Source organism: Balaenoptera borealis (assembly GCF_965194805.1).
Source record: "Balaenoptera borealis genome assembly, chromosome: 1".
NCBI classification, from domain to species: domain Eukaryota; kingdom Metazoa; phylum Chordata; class Mammalia; order Artiodactyla; family Balaenopteridae; genus Balaenoptera; species Balaenoptera borealis.
In genome coordinates this window covers 77,751,268-77,777,963 of record NC_138860.1, presented here as the reverse complement: position 1 = coordinate 77,777,963, position 26,696 = coordinate 77,751,268, and the positions used below count along the sequence as shown (strand labels likewise).

Genomic DNA, 26,696 nt, shown 5'->3' with positions numbered 1-26,696 from the left:
CAAGAGGAAAAAAGAAAGACAATACCAAATTAGAGGCAGGAATCAACAGATTCCTACATGCTAAATACCATGTTCCATATTGAGCAGATGCAGGTCCAATTATACTTTTTTGGAGGCAAAGGCAAGTCATCCTAACAATTCTGAACTAATAATAATATGCAAGGTCAGCTGTTTCAAGAGTGGCTCTCTTCTTGCCTGTAATGTTTTAGTATTTACATATTACTAATTTCAGGAGAACTGAGACTGTACAGCTTTCCTCTCAGATTAAAGATGCAGTAAAATACCAAAATAAATGAAATCTTAGTAACTCATACTGGAAGCTATGTTAGATTTTAGTGGGGTATCCCTCTTAAAGGCCATCACTTTAAATAGTCCTTACATACTTATGGAAAGCTCTACAGCCAAATACAAAGCAGGACAGAAGTCTAGATCTTGACTCAGGTTTCACGGGAACAGAACTGAAAACCAGCTAAAAATTTATAGCCTAGCTATATGACCTCCTTTGCCTGGTAAGAAATGACCAGTAAATCCAGGTTCATATATTACTAATGAGATTGCTTCTGTATTTATCATTTTATACACAAGAGTGTCTTACAAATATAATCAGTAATTAATCAGCGGACATAGCCCATTAGTGAAGGGAGATGATTATTCTGAAGAGAAGCTGATTATGAAAATACTAGGAAATGAAAGTTTTTTCAGCTCTCTGTCTCCTGCTTTACCAGACACAGGTCCTAGACTGCCAGTTCCACACTCGGATGGTCTGATCATCTGAAGCACTCAGAATCCAAGGATATTCCTGAAAAATATTCCAGACAAAGGGTTTGAACATGAAACAAATGTGTTCTTCCAGGCTCCTGTAACCCATTTCTCTCTTTGGAGGAAATATTCCGTTGCCTAACGTCTCAGCTAGTTTCTAAACGATTTTGATTTATCAGGCTAGTTATCTATTCCTCCTTACCATTCTACCAACTTTTCCCAACTTTGGCACTTTCAGCTATAAGGTTTAAGAGTAGAAGCCAGACATAGTAGATTCTCAGAGGCAAAGAGTGTAACACATATTTACGTTTACTTTTACATATGTGCATATGTATATATGATTTATATTTATAAATAATCTTGTAAATTAAGATCTTGTGAAAGGATCTCTTCTCTTTAACCCTAAGATTGGAATATTGTTTGTTTTTTTATAAATTTATTTATTTATTATTATTTTTAAAAATTTTTGGCTGGGACTTCCCTGGTGGCGCAGTGGTTAAGAATCCGCCTGCCAATGCAGGGGACATGGGTTCGAACCCTGGTCCGGGAAGATCCCACATGCTGCGAAGCCACCGCAATGAGAAGCATGTGCACCACAAGGAAGAGTAGCCCCCACTCACCGCAACTAGAGAAAGCCTGTGTGCAGCAACGAAGATCCAACGCAGCCAAAAATAAATAAATAAAATATAAATTAAAAAAAAAAATTTTTTTTGGGCTGTGTTGGGTCTTCCTTGTGGTGGGCGGGCTTCTCATTGTGGTGGCTTCTCTTGTTGCGGAGCATGGACTCCAGGCACGCAGGCTTCAGTAGTTGTGGCTCTCGGGCTCTAGAGCACAGGCTCAGTAGTTGTGGCACACGGGCTTAGTTGCTCCGCGGCATGTGGGATCTTCCCAGACCAGGGCTCGAACCCTTGTCCCCTGCATTGGCAGGCGGATTCTTAACCACTGCACCACCAGGGAAGCCCCTGGAATATTGTTTTAAAGTCTGACTTTTCCCTGTCAGACCATCCAGTCTCAAAAAATTCCCAAGTCTCAGTAAACAAAGCAGAAAGTGACGTGTAAAAACAATTCAGCCCTTTTAGAGTCTTCAAGCTTTTTAAGAAAAGGAAGTATTTGTTAGTCACAGTTGTATCTCCAGTGTTTAGCAATGAATTTAATAAGCACAAGGTACACATATACTTATTAAACTGAAAAAATAAAAGGAAATAAGCTTTTCATAACTTTCCAGCTGAACGGCAACTTGTTCTAGGCAAGAGCCTTCAGCAAGTCCTGAATGGCAATGACAATTAGTTCCTTCTGAGTAAATTATCTTATTGAATGGCCCTCATTTTCAAATGTTTCAGCTATAATTTTAGCATTCGTCGTCTCCTATTCTATCCTAAAATTTTTTTAATTTTAAAAAAGGATAAAGTATTATTAGCCAGGAATTTATTGTTTATTTCATTATATTCTTTCTTACTTAATTCAAGAGACTTAGTTTACTCAGAGTCAAGGAATAGTAGAAGTTAATTCTAATAGCATATAATTACAGAGAAATCCAGTCAGGTTGGGACTAGATTAAGAGGTTGGGCGTCTCTAATCTGTAACTCAGTATCTGTCTACTGTGATACCTAACAAATCGAGAAAGGTAGTAAGCTTGGCTAAAGGAATAGCCTCTACCAGACCCTAAAATCCTAGGATAAAAGCACATGATTGTTAATGTTTCAAAACATTTGTTAGCTCATCAAAATGGCATCTTACCTTGACCTTCTTCTAGACACACTATTTAATAATACTCTACATGTGATTAGCCTGCAAACTTTTGTGTGGTAGCTCAGCAAACCTAAAATCAAATCTCTGCTTTTCCCTACAGAGAATCAATGCCTTCCTCATAAAGCCCACTGAATCCAATTAAATTAAATTCAAATATAACTCTGAGTGCTTCCTCTTGCAGAAGGAAACAAAGCAGAAAGGTCAACACCTCACAGATCCTAAGAGAACCAATAACATAATTCTGTTATCAAAGCACGGATTCTTGAGGAGCAAGTAGAAGATTCCTACAGGGAAACTGAAGAATGCTCTAAAACAAGAGCCACAATGGCTACTTACATGATGAAAAAACGTAGTGCGGATGTAGTCTAAGTGCCCAAGCAATGTGAAGAGACAGCGCCGAAGCTTGTAATTCCAAACCTGCAAAGAGAAAAATTCAACTAAGGAATAGGACGTAAGGTCTTGCACCTCTATAAGCCCCAGGTTTCTCAATAAACAAGTTTGGATTTATATTTTGGCATTTTTAAATAGGTAAGAGTCTTGATAGGGAATCTTGTTTAAGGTTGGAGGAGAAAAGACCATGAATGAAAATATAAGTCAGCTAAACAAAGTGTAGGGAGGGAAAAAGGGCAAGGCTAGGGAAACCTAAAGATAAAATTATGGAAAGGTTTTCCTTTTTTTCTGGGAAGAAACCATCTGTATTTGATAACATAAGACAAAATGCTTATCTAAGACTCAACTTGAAATTCTTCTTTCTACTGCATTATTGTGTTCTTAGCTTGAATACAGATCCCTTACTTAGTGCTTACCTATCACCTTAGCTCATGATAAAAAAAAGTAGGATGGATATGACTGCAAAGGAAAGAATGGTATGATATATAGCATCATCTTTTGTTAGACTCCTAATTTGATGGCAAATGATGCCCATACATTCATGGGCTGTACTCATCTATCATGCAAACATATTTTAGCTCATCACTATGGAAAATACTGCATTGCTCAGTTAGGCTGAGCTAAGCAGAAAAACATCATATTCAGATAAGAAGTTAAGCCAACTACCAAAGTATCAGGCATCAATGGACACAACTGAGGAAGATGCTGAAACCAGGACCATAAGTGTATGACAGCTCACACTTCCCATCCAGAAAAACTCCCAAAAATGTAAAAATAAGAGGTCAGATGCCTTTTTTTTCTGCTATAACATTTAACGCTTGTTTATAATCTATCTAGGCCAGGTTGTTACTATTCTTTCCTATTTTTACTTAAAAACTGTTAAATTTTCTTTCATAAATCACAAAAGGTAATCCCATTTCCTGTAACAAATTTGAATAACCCTTAAGTCTGATTGTCCAAAAAAGAATGTAAGCTCCCTAAAGGTGGGATCCTTGTCCATCATGCTCAACACTATACCCCTAGCACCTAACATAGCAGCTAACACTTAGTACATGCTCAAAAGGTATGTGCAGCAGAAATGAGAAAAGGTAAATAACACGAAAAGTGAAAATATTCCAATACCTTCACCTTCATCTGTTGAGTCATCTATAAATAAATATACATGTACACAGTGGAGTTTGAGTTTCACACAAAAATTAGATCATACCATAAATACTATTCTGTAACTAGCTTTTTTTCCTCTTATAGAGGTCAGCATTTTAAACTTTCACATTTCTAGCTTCAAATTGTCTTGACTCCTTTATAGTCCTCTATCAAATTCCAGCACTGTGAATTCTGAAAGACCTATAGGGTTTTTAGACCATGGCCATCTGTGATTCCTGTCTTACTCTTTGTAAGTCAGGATTATACTAATACTACATTTATCTGGGTATAGCAAACAATATGATGGTCCATAAACATGACTTTTCGAGATAATCCCACTTTCATTAGAGAAATATAAATTTAAACCACAGCATAATAGCAGTACACACCCAACAGCTAGCTAATTCCTTTATTTAATAACAGCTTTAAGATATAATTCAAATCCCATCTAATTCACCCATTTAAAGTATAGAATTCAGTATTTTTTTAATACATTCATAGTTGTTCAACCATCAGCACAATCAATTTTAGAACATTTCATCACCCCCAAAAGAAGACTATACCCATTAGTACTCCTCATTTTCTCCCAACCCCCCACCAAACTCCAGACAACCATTAATCAACTTTCTGTCTCTACTGATTTGCTCTACTGATCTGGATATTTCGTACAAATGAAAGATAACTCCTTTTCAAAAATTTAATGATTTGGGGAAAAAAATTTTTTTCTTCAAGGTCACTCAGTCTTTTTCTTAAAACAGATCATAAGGAACCCAAGTTAACCATTCTTAATACTTAATGGTCATCACTTTACTAGAAATATTACAAGGAAGTGATATCCTTAGGAGCTTTTGAGGCCTATCAGGTGATTTGAGCTTCCACTAACTGCCCCCAGGATCAGTGCCTAAAACCTAGAAACCAGAAAGAACTGTCCTTCCTATAATTCTAATGCCTCTTTTCCCTACAGGCAGCTGTCACTTTTCACACCTGTTACCTAAGCTCTACTGTATAATTTATAACTTCCTGAGGTAGCTTCTGAAGACTATTTCTTTTCATGAAGTAAATTTTTCTGGTTTACTTAGATACATCCATCTCCTCTCCCATTTATCTGTTTGTTTATTCATTTATTTATTTATGGCTGCGTTGGGTCTTCGTTGCTGCGCGTGGGCTTTCTCTAGTTGCGGTGAGTGGGGGCTACTCTTTGTTGCGGTGCGTGGGCTTCTCATTGCAGTGGCTTCTCTTGTTGTGGAGCACAGGCTCTATGCGCGTGGGCTTAGTAGTTGTGGCTCGTGGGCTCTAGAGCGCAGGCTCAGTAGTTGTGGCACACGGGCTTAGCTGCTCCGCAGCATGTGGGATCTTCCCAGACCAGGGATAGAACCCGTGTCCCCTGCATTGGCAGGAGGATTCTTAACCATTGCACCACCAGGGAAGTCCTATTTATTTATTTATTTATTTATTTATTTATTTGGTTGTGCCATGTCTTAGTTGCAGGACGTGGGCTCCTTAGTTGCGACCAGCAGGCTCCTTATAGTTGCAGCTCATGGGCTCCTTAGGTGCAGCTCACAGGCTCCCTAGTTGCGGCTAACCGGCTCCTTAGTTGTAGCACACGGGCTCCTTAGTTGTGGCATGCATGTGCGATCTACTTCCCTGACCAGAGATGGAACCCAGGCCCCCTGCATTGGGAACGCGGAGTTTTAACCACTGTGCCACCAGGGAAGTCCCCCATCTCCTCCCCATCTTTAATGTTACTGCCTAAGCTCATGCTCTGTTCATTTCCCACATGGACTTTTATAAAAGTCTCCTAACTAGTATCTGCCTCCAGTCTTGCCCAATTCATCCAATCTTTTCTCTATACTGCCACTCAAGTAACCTTTTCAAAAAAATGGGAATCTGATGTCACTCCTCTACTTAAACGCCTTTAATGACTCATTGTTATTTGTATGATAACATCCAAACTTCTGAGCACTACAAGGAGGTACTCCATAATCTGGCCCTTCTCATCTTCTGCTCCTTCTCTCACCTTTTGTCCAGATTTTATCCACACAAAACTAATTATAGTTTCTCAAATGTATCCAGCTATGTCATACTTTTTTGTCTTTGTACCTAGATTGTCCTTCCCTATTTCACTTTGGTTATCTCTCTATTGTATTACTTACTAAACTGTACATGCTATTATTTGGGTATATATTTAACTCCTCCATTAGAATAAAAGCTCCTTGAGAGCAGAAACCATTTCTTATTTATTTTTGAATTCCAAAAATATAAAACAGTGCCTGCTACACAGTAAGCATTCAATAAGTGTCTGCTGGATAAGTGCTCTGGATAATGTCAAAAGCCTGAGCTCTGTATGCATGAGATGTCTGGGTTTTCAGTCCCTTCCGTAATTCCCAAACTTCACATTGCCTGTCTTTTACTCCCAGTCATGACAGACCCTCTATACCTTAATCTTATAGTCATCTCCTCCAGAGACAAACAGTGGCTGCTGCTTATGGAAGTCAATGCCTCGCACTGGACCTGGGGAAGAAGGCAGGCAATACACATTAAAGAGAGTTATGCTTCCTAGTCTCTAAGGTGATTCTTATTCAGAATTTTCCAGTTCTATCCCTCCCATGCTCTATAATCCTAAAGAAAGTTGAAACTACTCCAGAAGACAATAAATATTTATATCTCTTTTAGCTTCCTCCTAGAAACTGTTATCTTACCATCATGTTCATCAAACTTGTCAATGAGGGTACACATCCGATAGTCCCATAACTGAATGACCCCATTGTGTAAACTGGTCAGGATCCAGGGTCTTTTGGGGTGAAAACTGAGTCCTGAGGAAAAAAAATCAGACAATGATCCAATGAGCTAAATAAGCCCCACGATGTCACCTCCTGCCAACTCTGATAAGAAAACAGGACAGCTAGGTTGATCCTAGGTTCATACATTCATTGATTGGATGCCACACATTGTGAATTTTATGGTATTACGTGCTGGATTTTTTGTTATATTTCTTTTTTTTTTTAACATCTTTATTGGAGTATAATTGCTTTACAATGGTGTGTTAGTTTCTGCTTTATAACAAAGTGAATCAGTTATACATATACATATGTTCCCATATCTCTTCCCTCTTGCATCTCCCTCCCTCCCCACCCTCCCTATCCCACCCCTCTAGGTGGTCACAAAGCACAGAGCTGATCTCCCTGTGCTATGCGGTTGCTTCCCACTAGCTATCTATTTTACGTTTGGTAGTGTATATAAGTCCATGCCACTCCCTCACTTTGTCACAGCTTACTGTTATATTTCTTTAGATACTGTTGGGCTTTAGTTTAGGATGCAGTTACTTGGAATTAGTTGATCCTTTTGAGGCTTGCTCTTTAAGTTTTGTTAGGATGGGTCCAGAGCAGCCTTTAGCTTAGGTCTAATTTGGCACCACTATTAAAACAATACCCATTTGAAATCTCTATATCATGCCCTATAGTACCAGGAGGTCTACATTGGCCAGTATGTGAGCTCAATATGGGATTGTTCTGCCTTCTCCTCTCTAGTGGTTCTTTCCCAGGCTTTGGGTCATGTCCTCACATGCATGTGCAGATTAGTACTCAAAGGCCTGACAGGATCCCCTGCAGAACTCTAGGGTTCTCTGTGCAGCTCCCTCTTCTCTGGTATTTTGCCCAGCAACTTCTAGCTGTCTTGACTTCCCTGAACTCTAAACTCTGTCTCCTCAGTGAGACCACGGGGCTCTTCCCCCCTCCCTGTACTGCAGCCTGGAAACTCTCTCCAGGTAGTAAGCTAAAACAATCATAGGACTCATCTTGTTTATTTCCCTTCTCTCAAGAATCACTCTCGCACTGCCTGTTGTCCAATGTCCGAAAACCTTTGTTTCACACGTTTTGTTCAGTTACGCAGGTATTTAAGGTGGGAAGATAAACCTGGTCTCTCTTATTTCATCATGACTGGAAATGGAAGTCCACAGAAGTAACAACTGCTAACAGTTTGGACTGTAGTCTTTCAGGTTTTTAATGCAATCCATATCATTTTATGAAAATGGAGACAACATTATAATGTTCTGCAAACTTCTTCCTCACTTAACTATATATAATGGATCTCATTACATTTAAGTACATATAAATGTAGACTCATTCTTTTTAACAACTGCAAGGTATAAATGCACCACATTTTAAAATTATTCTACTAATGGGCATTTAAGTTTTTTCTCCTAACTTTTATCTACCAGAAAATAGGACCTAATGAAGATGCTTCCACACATAATCTAGCCTATTTGCATTATTACTGATTTAGGCTAAAGACTGGAAATGAGATTGTTCAGGAATAAGGTATGTGCATTTAACATTTTGGTAGATACTATCTGATTGCAAAAAGACTTTATCAACATACAGTCTTACCAAATTTCTGAAGGTACCCATTTTGCACACATTGGTAAACATGGGATGTTATCAGCTCTTTGTTGTTTTGCTTGGTTTACTAATCTAAGACCACTTTTTTCATTATTAGTGAGATAAAGAGTATTTTCATTTATTTATTGAACACTTTTATTTCTTCTTCTAAACTTTCCATTAGGTTGTTCATTTCCCCCGCCCCCGCCCCCGTTATATACAGGAACACTCATTAATGGATATTTACTCTCAAATATTTTGATATCCTTCCCCCCCAACACTTTCCTTCCCTACTGCCCAATAAGAAATCAGGAGCAGAAGAGAAAACTCCAGGATTATAAAGACCCATTTCAGCCATCCAGGAATTCTTAATGGTACTCTTCTTCATAACCAAGATTCCCAAGAGACTTAGAATTTGCTCAGAATCTATTCTTACATTAATAATGGCATCCAGTTTCTGAGCTATCGAGTCTACGCCAGTCACCTTTCATATAGTTTCTCATTTTAATTTTATCTATAAAAGAATGTTAATTATTCACATATTACAGATGAGGAAATAGATTTAGAAATGTTAAGTTGCCCAAGGTCGTGCAGTTCGTTACCGAATGTTTCAGGATTCCAAAGCAAGCCCACCTGACTCCAAACAGCAAATTTCTAACCACTTTGCTATGCTACATTTAAAAATTTTTTTTATTTTATGTTACTAAATATTCAAGATACAAATCTTTTCCCCAAGTCTCTGCCTTTCTCATTCTAACATTCTAAGAGACTACTATTGCAATTTCAGTTGTTTGTCCTCCACCTCCATCCACTGATGCACAAGTTTTAGAGTTGTCATATTCAGGAAATAAAAATAAAGATGCCCAGTTAAATTTGAATTTCAGATAAAAAGTGAACAATACTAAAAAGTTATTCGCTTTTTACCTGCAATTCAAATCCAATTAGGCATCCTCTATTTTATCCGGCAGCCTGTGCAAACTAAGACTTAACAATGTCCTGTTTCCAGGCAGGCAATAGAGTCCAATGGAGGCACTGGATGTTGATATGGTGCAGCCCAAGGCCTCCTGAAGAGAGGTAGCCAGTGCTCGTCTCCGAAAAACCTAGAGTTGGACACGAATAGCAGAGGTCGAGACTCGATCCCCAGGGCCACTCTCCACAACACAGTCATCAAAAAAACCAACAGGTCACAGGGCCTTGGGAGCAGAATAAAAGTCGCAGCACAGGCCCCAGGAGAGGAGGGGAGGAGGAACGAAGCTAAGGAACCTCCTGCGGTTCGTTAACCACTATAGGAAAATCAAATCCCGAGGGCACGCCAAAGGAGACAGGACTGCAGGTGAACCGCCCGCCAGGCCTAACCTCCCTCGGTCCCATCTTCCTCTGGTTCGCACGGTGGGCCCAATTCAGCCCGTTAAGTCTACCTTCTCTCTCTTCCCCGGTGACAGCGCCGCCCCTGTCATCCAGCCTCCGTTCTCCCCCTTTTAATCTCCATTACCTTTGACCCGCGCACTCTTGGTCTCGAATTTGGTTAGCATCCTTCAGATCTCCGGCTTCGACCTGTTAATCCGAGCCCCTGACACTCCCTGCCGTCCTTTGGTTGACTCCACGTCAGCGTCCCTCAGCCGCGACTCCCGGAAGTTCCCCAGACACGAACTTCCGGCCCCAGGAGCTCCGGGCCACAGAGACGGCTCCATTGTTGGCCTAGAGAGGCCACTGCCGGACAAGGAGGGAACCAAGGCTTCCGCTCAACCGAGACGCAAGATGGCCACGGATGGGGGTGGCTGTGTGGCCGACCTGGGAAATCGGAGTCTCCTTCGCCTTGTGTTTTTCTGCGTCCTACTGGCAGGTGAGACCTACCCCGCCCGTGAGCTCCAGTTTGTAAGAAGAATCCTCCGGATCTGGCCGGCCCGAGTGCTGCCGTCTCCCTTCTGGTCCCCGCAGCCCCTCCGTCCCCCCACCCTGTAAATCCTCTTTCTCTTTCGTTCCCACGACAGAAGTTCCCCCTTTGCCTGGACCTGAAGGTCCCTTCTCCCCCGCGGCACGTCGTGTAGCCCCATTTCCTCCTCCAGGCCTCTTCCTGGACTTCCAGCCCCACTTTCTCCTACTTTGCCCGGGTATCTCGTTTCCCCCACGGCCCCAGCCACCCCACGCACAATCAGAAAGGACAGGTGTTAGTTAGCTTTCAGCTTTCTTCCCAGTGCGTTTAGACTTTTAAGATCAAAGCGCTTGGTTCTGTGGGTTCATTGCGGCGCTTAGGAAGGTAAATGCCTTATTTCTTTCTCTTACTCCACCGTAAACCCGCGTCCCTGTCCTTCACCTCAGTTTGTCCCATCAATAAAGTGAAACTAAGGTAAGATATTAGTTCTCTTAACTGTCTATGCCGTGAAATAATGATTCAAGAAACTTTAGCCATTTATAATGTGCACAGGTGTTTGCTTACACCCATTTATTTTCTGGTATATGGCTTTCTAGTTGGTCAAGCCCTAAAATACAAACATGCCTGTTTATAACCACGACGATACCTTCCCCCAAATTGAGATTGTTTGTTTTAAAAATCCCCAAAGGAGAAACTAGCTGCCTCACACTGTGGGCACACACAAATGACTTACTGATGTTAGATTAACTGACAGCGTGTTTGGCATAAGTTTTCTCCCAGTTCTGTTCAGACCCCTGGAAAAATGTCACAAGAAGATTTTGTTGCTGTTGTGCTCTATATTCTTAGACTGGCACCCATTTATTAACTAATTAGTCATGTACATACAGAAAAGAAAAGCAGAAGTGTGGTTGTCCATGCAACCAGAAGCAGGTACACCTGAGGTTAAATACCTCCTTTGACAAATCAAGTTTTTTGTCTTTTAGCTTCAATGTCAGTTGCTTTATGATTTGTAGTAACCCTCTGTGGTACATAGCTGGGTGCATTTATTTGTTCCAATAATGTGCCCAAGAGGTGAGAAGAATAGACATTAGTCCCATTTTAGAAAGTATGATATACTCAAGCCATACAACAAATTTGTGACATGATAGAGGCTAGTACCAATGTCTCTCAATTTCTTCTTACACTTTTTATCTTCTGATCAGGTTTGTGCAAAGGAAACTCAGTGGAGAAGAAGATCTACATCCCCTTAAATAAAACAGCTCCCTGTGTCCGTCTGCTCAATGCTACTCATCAGATTGGCTGCCAGTGTGAGTTGAGGTTGGGATTTGTGTTCGTGGCCATTGATATTTCAGTCTGTACCCTAGGTATAATAATCCAAGTCCTGCTTGGGAGTCTTAGCACACAAATTAGGCGGTGTGGGTAGTAGGTGATAGAGAACCATTTGTCAAACCAGGTGAGATAATTAATAAGAGCAAACATTTAGGAAATGCTACATACAGGGTTCTTACATGTACATCTCATTTAACCATCACAGCAACCCCATAAGTAGGTCCTGTTATTACTCCCATTTTACAAATGATGAAACTGAGACTTAGTGAAGTTGAGTAACTTTTCTAAGATCATTCTGCTATTAAGTGATGAAGCTTGGCTTTGAGCCCCAGTGGTCTAAGTTCTAAACCAGGACTCTTAACCAGTTGGTTAGGTAGAAAGTTATAGTCTTTTCTAAGGAGTAAAAGCCTCTTATTCTATGAAGTCCACTCATCACCTGCACTCTGAATGCTCTTTTTGGAACCGAAATGGGCTTCCTTAAGGCAGTGAACTCTTTGAAGAAGAAGTCATCAAGAAAGCCAAATAGTTACAAAAGGAAATAGTAAAGGATTTAGATTTGTTTTTATGTTTTGTAAATGTGTTCCAAAACAGGCTACCCTATCAATGTGGTATGGTTATAAAACTATGAGAGGGAAAAAAGTTGTAATCTGAAGGCTGAATCCCTAGTTCCTTTGCTGCTTAACCTGTTATCTTCAGATTTTGTTCTGTGGATAGTAGCTTTGTCAGAATGCAGTTTTGCAGGGAGGCAGGAAACTTAGAGTCAGATCTTGACTTCTTCATCATCAAATTGGTTACCTCCGAATTTATTTACTCCTATAAAAATGGTTAGAATATAAGTGCACAAAGCTGAAAGTCAGACTGCCTTTAATAGGTGTTTATTGATGATGCTGAGTGCGGTCTCAACAGGACAGTGTGATTGTCTGAAACCTTCCAGTTTGGTTGGAGAAAACTAGACAGTGGGAAGTGAAGGACTTGCTCAAGGTGGCAATGACTAGTTTTCTAGCCATCCTTCCCCTAGCTATACTCTACATTAATTGTCCATATCCTTACTACAGGAAATACTGGGAGTAGGTTAACTGGTTCCAAACAGTCCCAAATTATTTTTGTTGGACCTTGTTTTGTTTTTTAATATTTATGTATTTTATTTATGTATTTTATTTATTTTTGGGGCCACGTCAGGTCTTTGTTGTGGCGCACAGGCTTCTCTCTAGTTGTGGCCTGCGGGTTTTCTCTTCTCTAGTTGTGTCGTGCAGCCTCCAAGGCACGTGGGCTCTGTAGTTGTGGCGCGCAGGCTCCAGAGCACATGGGCTCAGTAGTTTGAGGCATGCGGGCTCTCTTGTTGAGGTGTGTGAGCTCAGTAGTCGTGGCGCACGGGCTTAGTTGCCCCGCGGCATGTGGGATCTTAGTTCCCTGACCAGGGATCGACCCCGCGTCCCCTGCATTGGAAGGCAGATTCTTCACCACTGGACCACCAGGGAAGTCCCTGGACTTTGTTCTTAAACTAGATTTGGGAGTAGAAGGGAGCCAGGTCCAGTGTGGGCTGAGATCAGACTGCTGGTCTTGCTGGAACCCCACTCTAGTGCAAAAGGCTAGGCCCCCATCCTCCTGAAGCTGAGCTCTAAGATATCCCCTTTGGGAATGAGTCTGCTGCATGTTCTTAGAGCAGCCCTGTGGGAAGCAAAGCAGTAGCCTCTAGAGATAAAGCCTGGTGCCAGTACAGAGAGACGAAAGGGGTGGGGCTGGACTCTGGCCACTTCCTCGTTAAGATCTTGTTTCCTTTTCAACCTACTTATTTCTAAGTCTTACTTCATATCTGTCCATCCTGAGCAAGCTACACCTGCTTAAATTTGGAGAGAAAGACCTATATTTGATTTTCTGCTTCTGATGCTCTGTTTCTATTGGACCCTTTTTTTTTTTAAAATAAATTTATTTATTTATTTTTGGGTGTGTTGGGTCTTCGTTTCTGTGCGAGGGCTTTCTCTAGTTGCAGATAGCAGGGGCCACTCTTCATCGCGGTGCGCGGGCCTCTCACTGTTGCGGCCTCTCTTGTTGCGGAGCACAGGCTCCAAACGCGCAGGCTCAGTAGTCGTGGCTCACAGGCCCAGTCACTCCGCGGCATGTGGGATCTTCCCAGACCAGGGCTCGAACCCTTGTCCCCTGCATTGGCAGGCAGATTCTCAACCACTGCGCCACCAGGGAAGCCCTGTTGGACCCTTTTAAAAGTGCTCAGAAGGGGCTATCTGTAGCTTTCTTTACTTTCCTTCCTTTCTTTCCTTTTTTAGTCTTTTCCTACAGTATGAGATGAATAGGGGTGGAAAACCTCCTCCTCATTGAAGGACCAGAGAAAGTAAGCAAGTTATTTAAGACTACACAGTCACCAATGGGAACCCAGTGTCCAATCCAGGTTTTTTCAGGCCTGTGTTATAGCTTGTCTTCTTCCTGTCCTCCTTGGAGCTGAAGTTATATATTTTTTATCTGCCAGATGAGCTTTTCCTTTTCTTGTGTTTTAAATGCTGTGGCACGCACTGTTGTCTATTGTTTTACTTAGAACTGCCATTTGGTAGCCAAATCTTTACCAAAGTTATTCCAGATTCTGATTTTCCTCTATGTTTTACTCTTATCACTATCAACATGAACTTATGAAGTATTTGCTATATATGACTTAGTTGGGAAACTGCTTCTCTATCTAGATTTTACCAGATCCCATGGGAGGAAAATTCTACATGGCTGGCAGTCTGAAAAGTACCTGTGGTTTTTGTCTCTTGCAAGTTACAAGTATTCCAGTGTCTTGGTTTAGAGACATAATTCTTATGCCTAATAAAGGACCATGTGACGTGTTTTGAAAATACACATGCTTGGGTCTCACCTTTAGAGATTTAAATTGAGTAGATCTGAGGTAAAGCACAAGCATCTCTATTTTTTAAAACTCCAAAGTGATTCTGATACGTAACCATGGTTGAGAAATACTGCTCTAAAACAATTTATGAATAACACATCCAGTTTTGAGTGGGGAGAAAACTTGTGGGGAGACCCTAGGATGTCTCTACATGGATCACTAGGGACTTGAGGGGTATTGCTACATAGACCTCAAGGCATTCTGGACTGGATCGTCCATCCTGTAGAGCGGTGCCTTCCAGTCTTTGTCATGAAACATAGAGAAAATGTTATTTGGGACTTCCCTGGTGGTGCAGTGGTTAAGACACTGAGCTCCCAGGGCAGGGGGCCCAGGTTCGAGTCCTGGGCAGGGAACTAGATCCCACGTGCATGCCGCAACTAACGAGCCTGACTGCCACAACTGAGACCAGGTGCAACCAAATAAATAAACAAATATTTAAAATAAAAGAAAATGTTATTTGTAGAGCATCCTGGGGTAATGGATGAGTCTGCTCCTGGCCTGGGGTGACCAGTGTAGGGTTTTTGGAAACCCTCGGTCCCCAGAAATGAGAGGACTCGATATCAGCACACCTAATCTATTCAAGACCCATCACTTGGGAAACTGTTCTACAGAACTCCTTGAACTTCTTGATTAACCTTTCCCAAAACTGGCCAAAAGCAAGTAAAGTCATTTCCAAATAGGGCAAAGGAATGGAGATCCAAGGAGGCTATGAGGCCAAGGAAATCTACACATATGTTTTCACAAAGGAAGATTCAGCGCTAGAACTCTAAGCTTGAGATCTAGAGCCTGCCGTTTCATGGAGAAAATGCATGTGTAAAGACTTTGGTGTCTGCTGTTACAGAATCTTGTATATATGGCTAAATGAGGTTGAGGGAAGAGGGCAAGAAAATGAAGATCGTAGAGCCTTTCTGACATTGAACAAACAAGGCCTCTAATGAGCAGACTTCGGGCCTCCTTTGTCCTCCATTCCCTCCTAGTAGCCTTCAAATGGAGCCAGGGCAATTCAGCCTTTCAGTTCCAGTCCAGAGTTGGCTGCATTAACGCAATGTCTTGTGACATTTTGTGGGGGGGATAAATGATCTGCAGAGTCAGTGAAGCAAAGTCAGAATGGTCAGCTGTGGGTGCTTTAATTTGACCTATTCTGTTCTGGCAGCTTCCGTTAGTGGGGACACAGGGGTTATCCACGTAGTACAGAAGGAAGAAGACCTACAGTGGGTGTTGACCGATGGCCCTAACCCCCCTTATGTGGTTCTGCTGGAGGGCACGCTCTTTACCAGGTAAGAACTCTGTGTTCCTGCAGAGGAAATGCATCCAGAGAGGGGAAGAGTCAGTGAACAGTCCTCACACTTGTGAGTGAAAACTTCCCTTGGCTGCCCTGGTCCGATCAGGGCAGGGGGTGGAGTGATCGTCCGAAGAAAACTTGGGCCATTAAAAGGAATCATCTCGGTGACCTTGTAAGTAGAGCTCTAGTTGAATAAGGACCCCAGGGAGGAAGAAGGGGTGCACAGACAGGGTAGATGAGATTAAGCCCTGAGTTCAGATCAGGTCATGTGTCTCACTCAGAAGCTAAGAGACCGAAAAGACAAGAAATGAGTCGACAGTGTTGATTCCCCTAACTCCCCATTTGTTTCCATCCTAGGGGGCAGGATGTCGGGCTGCCTGATAGCCTCCCTGCCTTCGTTCATGGCATTGTCACCCTATTCCAGGAATCTGATGGAGAAGGTGAAGGGGAGAACCAGCCGAATTGCTGGTCTTGCAGTGTCTTTAGCCAAGCCCAGTCCTGCCTCAGGCTTCTCTCCTAGTGTGCAGTGTCCCAATGATGGGTTTGGTAAGAGCCCCAAGGGATCAGGGGAGCCTGCTGTCACCCAAACCTCATTGTTGCTTCATTCTCACATCTTGGAGGGCTTGGGAAGAGGTGTGCGTCTGTCTGTGTATAGTGTGAGCAACTGACTCCCAAACAAAAGATTCGTTTCTTTGTCTTTACCACTCATCCCTTCTCTCTCCTGCTCCCCTTTCTTCTGCTTACCTTCCATCCTCCCTTTTTGTCACATGCTCAGATCCCTAACTGCCCAGCTTAGGGCTCCCTGATACCAGTGTCTGTTTTAGTTTAGGTGGTGATAGGTTGATACTTGCTTCTTTGAGTCACCCCCTCCTTCAGAACTCTTAGTCCCAACCCTATGATATCCTAGCCCTCCTTCCTTACCTGGTCCCTGAGTGCTTGGTGTCCCAACATCCTATCCCCTGTCCTCCCTTTCAGGTGTTTACTCCAACTCCTATGGGCCAGAGTTTGCTCACTGCAGAGAGATAGCATGGAACTCCCTGGGCGATGGCTTGGCTTATGAGGACTTCAGTTTCCCCATCTTCCTTCTTGAAGATGAAAATGAAACCAATGTCATTAAGCAGGTAATGACTCTGCCAGCTCCTAGCAATTCCACTTAGAAAGAGAATTATTTTTTAGGCTCTTCTCCTGTTTAGAGGGAGTCTCATTCTACTAGTACACCCTCTGAAAGACAGTTGCTCCAGGAAGAGCCAAGAGGTTTATTTTTCTCACATTCCCCTGTCCTGTTTCTCTCCTGCCTGAAATTATAGCATTAAAGGCTTTTAGACTGGAAGAAAACATAAAGAATATTTAATATGAGATAAGGTATAGAACCCTGATTATAAGAACCCTTAGTGTGGTAAGAAAGAGCATTGGACTAGAAATTGAGAGATTGAATTCAGTAATTTCTGAAATTCTTTTTAGCTCTAATGTTCTCTAATACTAATCTAATGTTCTCTAATTTTGATACATAGAGCAGTTAAGAGGTTTGTCCACAGTTACATGGTGAGTTGATGTGCAAGCTGTCTTGAATTTCATTTTTCATCTCCCAGTTCGGTGCTCTTTTACAGCAAATCACATTAGGAACGGTGACTGAAGCTCCACATTGGGGCAGGCCATTTGGTATAGGGTAATTTCATCTGCCCCAACTAAGTCATTGACTCTGTGCCCCTTGGCACCTCTTGGTGAGTTTTTCTCTTTGACCTTATAGCTCCTGTGGTTGTACCAGGACAACTGTAGCTCAGGGACAGATGTGGGAATGGCCTAAGGATGGTGCTGGGCCCTCCTCCTTCTGGGAAGTATGGGGTGGACTCCACAGCTAGCTGCCTCATCGGGGTTCGTCTCCCCTTGTAGTGCTACCGCGATCACAACCTGAGTCAGAACGGCTCAGCGCCGGCCTTCCCACTGTGCGCCATGCAGCTCTTTTCACACATGCACGCCGTCATCAGCACCGTCACCTGCATGCGACGCAGCTTCATCCAGAGCTCCTTCAGCATCAACCCAGGTAGGACAGATCCGAGGCGAGCTGGGTGCCCGGGGGTGGGGAGGAGGGGTCAGGCCAGGGAATGTGGGCGAGACCACTGTCGGGACAGAGTGGGCACAGGTAGGGAGCACTGGGTGGGAGAAGTGGAAACAGCTCTACACAATCGAGGCAGCTTGTGCCCGAAGTGGACGGTGGCAGAGAAACCGACGTGGAAGAGTCGGGACAGAGTGGGCACAGGTAGGGAGCACTGGGTGGGAGAAGTGGAAACAGCTCTACACAATCGAGGCAGCTTGTGCCTGAAGTGGACGGTGGCAGAGAAACCGACGTGGAAGAGTCGGGACAGAAAGTGACTTACAGAGAGGTCTTCCGGGCCTTTTCTGTAGATACCTCCTCCCTTACCTGTTGATCTCTCACTGTCTGTGTCCTGCTCAGAAATCGTCTGTGACCCCCTGTCCGACTACAACGTATGGAGCATGCTAAAGCCTGTAAATACCTCTGAGACGTTGGAACCCGATGACAAGGTTGTGGTGGCTGCCACCCGGGTGAGTGTTGGCCCCTCATCAGGGCGGGCAGGGCTGGCACAGAAAGGGCAGGCAGGGCTGTTTTGGGCATATCAGGTGTCTGAGTCGCTACAGTGGAGAGCCTCAGACGGAGAGGGATCTGGGCTGTGGGACTCTGGGGTTCTAGCCATCGCCGCAGGACATGAATATTTTCTTGGCCAGAACAGGAGAGGGGGACTGGGGAATTTCCATTTTCAAAGTGTACCTCCCCTGCCTTGTCTGCCGTGCCCAGCTGGACAGTCGTTCCTTTTTCTGGAATGTGGCCCCAGGGGCTGAAAGTGCCGTTGCCTCCTTCGTCACTCAGCTGGCTGCAGCTGAAGCTCTGCAGAAGGCACCCGATGTGACCACCCTGCCCCGCAATGTCATGTTTGTCTTCTTCCAAGGGGTGAGGGCTCTTTGGCTGCGGTGGGATGGCCGGGAAGGAGTGGGTGGTAAAGATGGGAGTGGCTGTTGTTTGGGGAAGATCTCAGCACTTGACTTGTTATTCAGCAGAGAGCTTCTGGATGTGTCTATGTGTGTCTCCCTTTCAGATTCCCCCACTGTAGGAAGCCTTTGCACCCTGACCTGGAATTGGTATACTGCCAACTCCCTCACTCCCCCACGGGTACTGTCTATTTGAGACATTCTTTTACATTCTCTGGACCCTTTCCCTGCCACCTCCACCCAGGAGCCCTGAGGCTCCTGCCTCTCCCCACTGCCACCACAGCCTGGCCCTAGGGTAAAGGAACAGCAGCCGTGGCTCATTCGGCGGAGGTGGGGGAGAAGCAAAAAGCAGACACTTAACAGCTGATGTTCGCCTTGGGCCTCCACTTAGGCTGCTCTCCCCACGTCTGGGCTCCAGAGGTCCTGTGACACATACATGTGAGGCATAGCCACAGCTGGGAGCTGGGGTAGGGAGGAGGGCAGAGTCACGTGACTAAGCTGGCCAGCAGTTGAGATGACACAGACAGTAACATTTGTACCTACAGCTTTGATGATCTGGCCCCAAGGCACTGAGGCTGCCCTAACACTTTGGAATCTCTGTTCCCTTTCCCACCCATCTCCATCCCTCAGGAAACTTTTGACTACATTGGCAGCTCAAGAATGGTCTACGATATGGAGAACGGCAAGTTTCCTGTGCAGTTAGAGAACATTGACTCATTCGTGGAGCTGGGACAGGTGTGCAGCATGTATCCTCCACCCCTTCCTTCTTACCTCCTAAAGCTTCACCTCTGCTGTTCTCTTGTCCCCACTGCAGCTGCCACCACCTCTTCCCTTGACTTCTGATCCCACTCTTTTCTCCCCGATATGGGCCAGAATGGGAGACTAATTATAAATGTTGCTTCTTCATCTTCCCCTCAGGTGGCCTTAAGAAATTCACTAGAGCTTTGGATGCACACAGACCCCATGTCTCAGAAAAATGAAACTGTACAGAACCAGGTAATCTGAGCATCTCTTCCCCTCACTTTGTGTTTCAACAGCTCAGAATATGGGCACCCTCTCGCCCTGGCCCTATCCGCACCAGCCTCCAGGGCCTGTGAAACAGGACCTTAGGTTGGGTGTTGGCCAAAGGGTGAACACCGCAGCCATTACAGCTCCCTGGGAAAAACCACGAGTTCAGCTCCTGTCACTGGTTCCCTGGGATGGATGGTTCTCTGATCATTCGGTGCCTAGCGAACTATCACTGCCCATTAAGGACAGGGTGTGAGTGGCTCCTTTCTCTCCTGCTGCCCCAGGGGCCCAGCTGTCCTGGCTGCCCTTCCTCATCCTGGCTGTGTAAGACTCCCTACCCAAACTGTCTTCCACTTTCCTCACTCCTTGTTCAAGACCCTCCCTCCCTCAAAATAGGTCTGTTTTTTCCCTGAGGTCCTCTTCCTGCCATGCCAGCTTCAGTGTCATCCCTGCTCTGGCTTCTTACAGCCCTTACAGAGCGGACTACTGGTGTGGCATTCAGCATTGTTTTGTATTATTTTTTGCTCCTCCAGTTCTACACAGCAAATAATAAGTAAAACATCGGCTGAGGATAAGACAGTGTCCTGAGGACAGTGGGGTTTACCTGTAAATATGAAAAAAAAGAACCCACAGGCCTCTTACTTCTCTGTGCTGTAACTTAAACAGGATGGTGGGAGCTGCAGGAAAATTCAGAGAGCCTTGATCCCAAAAGGCTTGAAGGATTTAGATCTAGGAGAATTTAGGGCTGCTCAACAGGTTGGGGACTTGAAGTAGAGAGTGTTTTAGGTCTAAGAGAGACCTCTTCCTGCTTCCTCTCCCCAGTGCGTCCCATCAGCTAATGCCCCTCATCCCCCAGGTGGAGGAGCTCCTGACCACCCTGGAGAAGAGCGGTGCTGGCGTCCCTACTGTAGTCCTCAGGAGGCTGAGTCGGTCCCAGCCTCTCCCACCATCTTCTCTGCAGCGATTTCTTCGAGCTCGAAACATCTCTGGCGTTGTTCTTGCTGACCACTCTGCTGTCTTCCATAACCAGTAAGAGTCACCTAGCCTGCATCCTCTTTGTTCCCGAAGAGAATCTATTCTGCAGCCAGAGGTCCATAGAGAGAAATGTCTCTGTGTCAAGAGAGATCACTGCTCGCCCCTGTCCCCACACGACCCTCACCAAAATCTCAGGTCAATCTGTGTTCTTTGCTCAGTGTCTTTTTCACATCTAACCTGGTCCCCTCGTTTGACTTGACATTTCATCTTAGAAAACAGTCCTCACCCTGAGCCCTTTCCTAGCACAATCCTCCTCATTTGTGGTTCCACCTCTCCAAAGCTCTCCAGGGGCCTGAGTTCCCCAGGGCTGCCAGCAGAGGGCATCATCTCAAACATGCGGCGGAATAATGTTCGGGGTTCTTTGGCTGGAGCACAGAGAGCTGTCCCTGCTCTCTATGACCCACCCAAGGGTGCCACAGACAGTGCTCATACTCTGTGAAATGTAACATATTCTTGCCATGTGGTAAGCGCACGTGGTTCAGTGTGGGTGTAAAAATGTCCCTACAGCTGAGGGGGCTCCAGCAATAAGGGGTGAGGCCCTGGTAGTCACCTCTCTCCTGGTCCTCGGCACCCCTAAACTGCCCCTAACTTGAGGCCTAGGGTAACAGGGGACTTGACTCATGCTGGATTGCTAAGCCCCCAGCCTCCCTTCCCTTCTCAAAACAGGCCAAGTGAGTTTCTGAGTCAAAATGCATAAGCTCTGGTTCTCCAGCCCCCACCCAGTAGCACCTTCTCATTTATCTAGGGCGGTGACGGTTCTGATACATAGGGTCAGCTCTCTTCTCCAAACCTGTCTTCTGTATCACTTTGTGGTGAGGGGTGATTCATCATTTGAACATATGTTGGACTTGGCCATGAGGCTGACTTGGTTCTGTGGGGGGCAGGCATTCAGTGATGCTAGAGGCTGGGAGCGCTCTCCTCGTAGCTGCTCTTCTAAGATCTGTCTCCTTGGGGCTTCCCAAGGAGCATCAGGGTAGTTTGACCCAGTGTAGTGTTACATATTTGTGGACAGACCTGCTCGTCCCCCTCTACTCCCAGCCACCTTCAATATGAATGTACATTGAAACAATCATATGATTGCTCTGATAACGTATGGCAGGGTTCTCTGAGAGTCATCTTAGCCACCCTCCTGTATCTCCGACCCAAATGACACGGAAGTGTCTCTTACGTTTAAAGATCTCCCAGGAAGGAACAGTTCCTGCATTGCGATCTTATTTACCTTTTCTATCTTGTCGGTCAGACGAGTCTTTGTATTTAAGCACTCCCACGCTCACTCCTACTTCGCCATTCTCTACACCTTCTTCAATATGGAATCCTGATTTTCTCTCTTCCCTCCTCCCTGTATGAGGAAAAATGAGATCCCAAGTTCCTGCAGAAGGGACAGTTGAGGGAGGAAAGGGCAGGGCCCTGGCTGAGTGCAGCCAAGGCTCATGCTGGCTTTCCTGGCAGCTATTACCAGAGCATTTACGACACTGCTGAGAACATTAATGTGACCTACCCTGAAGGGCAGAGCCCTGAAGAGGACCTGAACTTTGTGACAGATGCTGCCAAGGTAGCACCCACCTGGGCTGGGTGGGAGCATGGGGAACACAGTGCAGACGGCTAGCATGTTAGTGTTGGAGGTCAGAGAAGCTGGGCCATTCAGCCCCCTCCTCACCTACTACAGGCTCTGGCAGGTGTGGCCACGGTGCTGGGACGTGCACTGTACCAGCTCGCAGGAGGAACCAACTTCAGCGACACCATTCAGGCCGATCCCCAGACGGTAAGAGCAAGTGGGCCCTGGCTCCCTTCTGTCTTTGTTTACACAGCAGGCTACCCCATCCTCTATCCTGGTCCCTTGCCTAGTTTCCCAAACCTTGGCATTCAGCGGCCCTGGATGTGCAGGTGAGGATCACTGATGCCCCAGGGAGCTCTCGGGGGAGCCTCGTCTGCATCCTGTGGCCAGCCACCGTCTCCCCAGCCCCAGTGTCTGGCCAGTCTGGTTCCTACCCCATGACTGGGTCTCCACTAATAATTCTTTCCTTGGGCTCCAAGTCACAGGGGTCTCTCTTCTCCCTGTCCCGATCCTAGGTTACCCGCCTGCTCTATGGGTTCCTGGTTAGAGCCAACAACTCGTGGTTCCAGTCTATCCTCAGGCCAGACCTAAGGTCCTACTTGGGTAAGCACCTGGTGTGCGATGGGACCCTTAACGAAGGGAAGGGATAGAGAAAAAGTCATCATTTTGATTTAATCTTTCCTTTCTCCTTTTTCCTATTTTCTTTCCCCCCTGTTTTCCTTTCTTCCTCCTGATATTTGTTGGATCCTTTTGTCTTAACTTTCTCTTCTCTGGCTCCTGCCTATCCCTGGGCTCTTCCTATCCCTGCCCATCTGCACCCCACCTTCCACCCATCAAATCCTCCCTTCCCTTGTGGTCTCCGGTCAGGTGACGGGCCTCTTCAGCATTACATCGCCGTCTCCAGCCCCACCAACACCACTTACGTTGTACAGTATGCCTTGGCAAATTTGACTGGCAAGGTGATCGACCTTACCCGAGAGCAGTGCCAGGATCCGAGTAAAGTCCCCACTGAAAACAAGGATGTGAGTGGTAGTGGACATTGGAGGCGCCCCAAGGGTCCCCTTCCCTTGGGAGAGTTGGTGGATCTCCTAGGCCCAATTGGACCCAAGAGATTGGGATGGAGAGGTAGAGGGATGCAGCCCTTTGAACTTGAGTATCGAAGAGGCAGTAGCCTGGGTAAAAACGGACCATCTAGAGGGTAAGGGAGTGAGAGAGAGAGGATCCTGTCAGCCCGTTTGCTGTGGCCTGTCTTCTGTGCAGCTGTACGAGTACACTTGGGTTCAGGGCCCTTTGAATTCCAATGAGACAGACCGGCTTCCCCGGTGTGTGCGTTCCACGGCACGACTCGCCAGGGCCTTGTCCCCTGCCTTCGAATTGAAGCAGTGGGGCTCTACTGAATACTCTACATGGACTGAGAGCCGCTGGAAAGACATCCGCGCCCGGATATTTCTGATAGCCAGCAAAGAGCTGGAGGTGAGACACGGGTTGGGGAGGGTGGGGCGTGGGGGAGGTGGCAGAGGTCTATTTGACCTCTTCCTATTGCCTCTTGTCTCTTACCCCTTCCATCTCCCATTTGCCCCAGATTTGCCACAAAAACCTGCTGCAAATCTGTCCCTGGTCAGCCAGCATGCGCCATTAGGAAGCTTGTCTTCACTGATAGTTTGCATATGTGTTCATTCTGGACATATGTTCCCATGGAGACCCAAAGAGATAAGCCTTCCCCTGTGGACCCCATGTAGCCCTTCCGCAGCTCCACTCCCATCCGGTATGTCCACCAGCCATCGCTAGGACGAGTCAGTCTAATAACTTATTGAGCACCTGTCACAAGCGAGTCAGTCACATAATTGGCCACAAGAGAATCAAAGTTATGGGCCCTACCTTCTGGATGCTTAAAATCTAAGGAAAAAAGACAGAAGCAAGGACAGAGGTACTTCTCTTTTCAAATGGGGAGACTAAGTCCCCAGACTGGGGAGACGTTGCCTATGATTGCTCAGTACTTGGTGCTTGGAGCCAGCTCTGGAATTCCAGTGCCCTGGCTCCCAGCCCCAAGCAGTTATCCACAACTGCACTGAGTTCTGAGAGCACCTTTCTCCTTCCCTGCCCATCCCCTCCTGCAGTTTATCACCCTGATGGTGGGCTTCGGCGTCCTCGTCTTCTCTCTTGTCGTCACCTACTGCATCAACGCCAAAGCTGATGTCCTTTTCATTGCTCCCCGGGAACCAGGATCTGTGTCTTACTGAAGAGGACCCCAGCTTTTCCTGCCAGCTCTGCAGTTCACTTCCTAGATCATCTGTCCCACTGGGACATAAACCACTAGTTTGTCACTGGAACCTCTCTGGGCCTGGCTCGGACTGACATTAACATAAAGTGGAACTGCCCAAAAGAGACAGTGAGAGATAAACGAGTTACCTGCCGCCCACATCTTCCCCTTCCCATCTCCCCTTCCCCGTGTCTTCTTCCTCACCCCTGCCAAATCCTGGGATGACAGATAGAAGCTTCTTGCTCCTGTTTCGACTCCTAGCTACCTACCCTAACTTTCCCTTCTTCAGGATCCCTCTTCTCTTTCCGTCCCACCTTATACCTCCCTCTGCTCCCCGCCCCTCGCCCCCTTCCTGACCAGGAAGGACATGAAGGGGTGAATGCCAGGAACAAACTGCAAGGAAGCCCTGAGGAGGACAGGAGCCATCTGTGGGCTGAGCCTCCTGTCTCCCTCCTGCTGTCCTGTCTCAAGGCCCTTAGATGGCACATCAGGGTGGGTGTGCTGCTGGGTGGGTATCCCACCTCCAGCCCACAGTGCTCAGTTGTAATTTTTATTAAGCTGTAATATCTATTTTTGTTTTCTTTTTTCCTTTTGTGTGTGTATGTGTACATGTTTATAAATATATAAATAACGAGTCTCATTAAAACAGACTCTCCCACATGTCCTGTATCATTACCTCTTCTTCTTCCTGAGCCCCCTTGTTCAGTGATCCCAGATTGGAGTTGTGGAACCGTAACCTCACATGCTCTCTTCTGGGTCCCCAGAGAGCCCGAGTAGTAAGGCTCTGTCAAAAACGGTGGAAGTTCTGGCAGAAGGGTCCCTTATGGAGCCCTGAAATCCTGGTTTCCCTCTTGTAAGAGCGACGTTAGCACGGTTTCTTCCCACTTTGTATTCGACAGACATTTCTTTCCTTATCTGAGGCCTGGGCTGGGGTCCAGAGATGAAGGGAATACAGCAGCCTTGACCCTTGAGTAGCTCACATTTGGGGTAAAGGGAGAAACATACACTCACAACTAGGTGTAGTAAATGGAGACATCGCAGCCTCTCCAGAGTGCTCTGGTAGCACGTGGAGGGGTTCAGGGTAGTGGGGGTGGCATTTGGAAAGGCTGCAGAGAGGAGGAGGCACTTGGGTGGCGATTTAGAGCTCACCAGGTATGGAAGCACAGAGCCAAGAAAAGGCACGGCTTACGCTTGAGAATGGTAGGTTGTTCAGTGTTCCCGAGCCATAAGGATCCGCAGGCAGGCTGGGGCCGGGTCACAAAGGCCTTGGGTGGCATGCTAAGCGGTTTGTGCTGTCAGTGGGCATTTTGTAGACCAAAACAAGAGTAGTTTTGGACCCTTCTAGAAAGAGAATCTCTGCTCTTTGGAGATACTCTAATTCCCTGGGTCTTCACAGAGGCAGAATTCTGGAGGATAGCAGAACTGCTAGATGATGGGCAGGGGCTGAGTCAGCTGAGGGGGGACGCGAACTGGTAGGAGTTGCGCCTGAAGCCAGCCTTCTCCCCTTGCTGCTGGCCAAGGGCCTGTCTCCAATGTGCCTGAAGACAGCAGAGATGGAAAAGAACTGGCCATTTTCAGAGTCCCAAGCACTCCTCTTAGTTCCCTGATTGATTGGACTATTTACCTTTTTCAAATCCTGCTGAGAGGAGGTGATTTTTCTCGAGGTTTCTCTCCAAGTTCCCTCAGGGGCATGTTTGGGGTTCTGGGATGTGGAAATATACCCCGCTGCTTCCCCTCCACCACACCCCTCCCAGTTTGAGCTGGAGAAGCTGTGCACTGTGCTGGCGGGAGTTGAGCACAGCTGCCACCATCGCCTGGGCCCACTTCATGCCTCCCTCGGCCAGCAGGTCTCCCAGTGGACAGAGCGCTAAGCTCCCTCATCCTGCTGGCAGCTTCTGGAAGCGGGGAAGTGGCTGAGAACCAGTGAGAGGGCTGAACAGGGAAGCGGAGGGTTAGGCAGAATCAGTAGATGGGGTGGGCAAGAGAAGGGTACAGGATGTAGGGTTTTCTGTCCTCCGGTCTCCTCCGCCCAGGGAGG

At 45.8% G+C, this 26,696-nt stretch overlaps 2 protein-coding genes across 7 annotated transcripts in view; one reads left to right on the top strand and one right to left on the bottom strand.

Moving 5' to 3' along the window:
• Positions 1–10,065, bottom strand: part of COPA (COPI coat complex subunit alpha) — a 51,206-nt gene extending 41,141 nt beyond the window's left edge. For both annotated transcript variants that reach the window (XM_082405112.1, XM_082405113.1), the window contains exons 1-5: positions 9,910–10,065; positions 6,741–6,854; positions 6,479–6,552; positions 2,845–2,925; positions 723–799 (exon numbers count right to left, since the gene is read on the bottom strand). In XM_082405112.1, the coding sequence (XP_082261238.1) occupies positions 723–799; positions 2,845–2,925; positions 6,479–6,552; positions 6,741–6,854; positions 9,910–9,949 (386 nt within the window). In that variant the 5' untranslated portion in view covers positions 9,950–10,065. The remainder of the gene's footprint in view (positions 1–722; positions 800–2,844; positions 2,926–6,478; positions 6,553–6,740; positions 6,855–9,909) is intronic.
• A 27-nt stretch (positions 10,066–10,092) lies between these two features.
• Positions 10,093–25,318, top strand: NCSTN (nicastrin). 5 transcript variants are annotated; one of them, XM_082405315.1, is made up of 18 exons: positions 10,153–10,260; positions 10,737–10,764; positions 11,493–11,597; positions 15,669–15,792; positions 16,155–16,343; positions 16,773–16,918; positions 17,688–17,838; positions 18,250–18,359; positions 18,610–18,762; positions 19,431–19,535; positions 19,719–19,796; positions 20,665–20,837; positions 22,293–22,395; positions 22,510–22,605; positions 22,914–23,001; positions 23,266–23,420; positions 23,659–23,871; positions 24,516–25,318. In XM_082405315.1, exons 4-18 carry the CDS (start codon positions 15,741–15,743, stop codon positions 24,636–24,638), a joined length of 1,935 nt encoding a protein of 644 aa, XP_082261441.1. In that variant the 5' UTR covers positions 10,153–10,260; positions 10,737–10,764; positions 11,493–11,597; positions 15,669–15,740; the 3' UTR covers positions 24,639–25,318. The 5 variants fall into 5 exon arrangements, with proteins under 5 accessions (XP_082261439.1, XP_082261440.1, XP_082261441.1 ...); XM_082405313.1 differs by lacking the exon at positions 10,737–10,764 and having other exon boundaries at positions 10,093–10,260; positions 16,222–16,343; XM_082405317.1 differs by lacking the exon at positions 15,669–15,792 and having other exon boundaries at positions 16,222–16,343.
• The last annotated feature ends 1,378 nt before the right edge of the window (positions 25,319–26,696 follow it).

Bases quoted from the DNA above. Each gene is read 5' to 3' on its own strand.
- NCSTN (XM_082405313.1), top strand. From the start codon at position 10,176: ATGGCCACGGATGGGGGTGGCTGTGTGGCCGACCTGGGAAATCGGAGT. The intron at 19,797-20,664 runs GTAATCTGAGCA...CTCATCCCCCAG, and splicing joins ATGAAACTGTACAGAACCAG to GTGGAGGAGCTCCTGACCAC. The intron at 20,838-22,292 runs GTAAGAGTCACC...CTTTCCTGGCAG, and splicing joins TCTGCTGTCTTCCATAACCA to CTATTACCAGAGCATTTACG.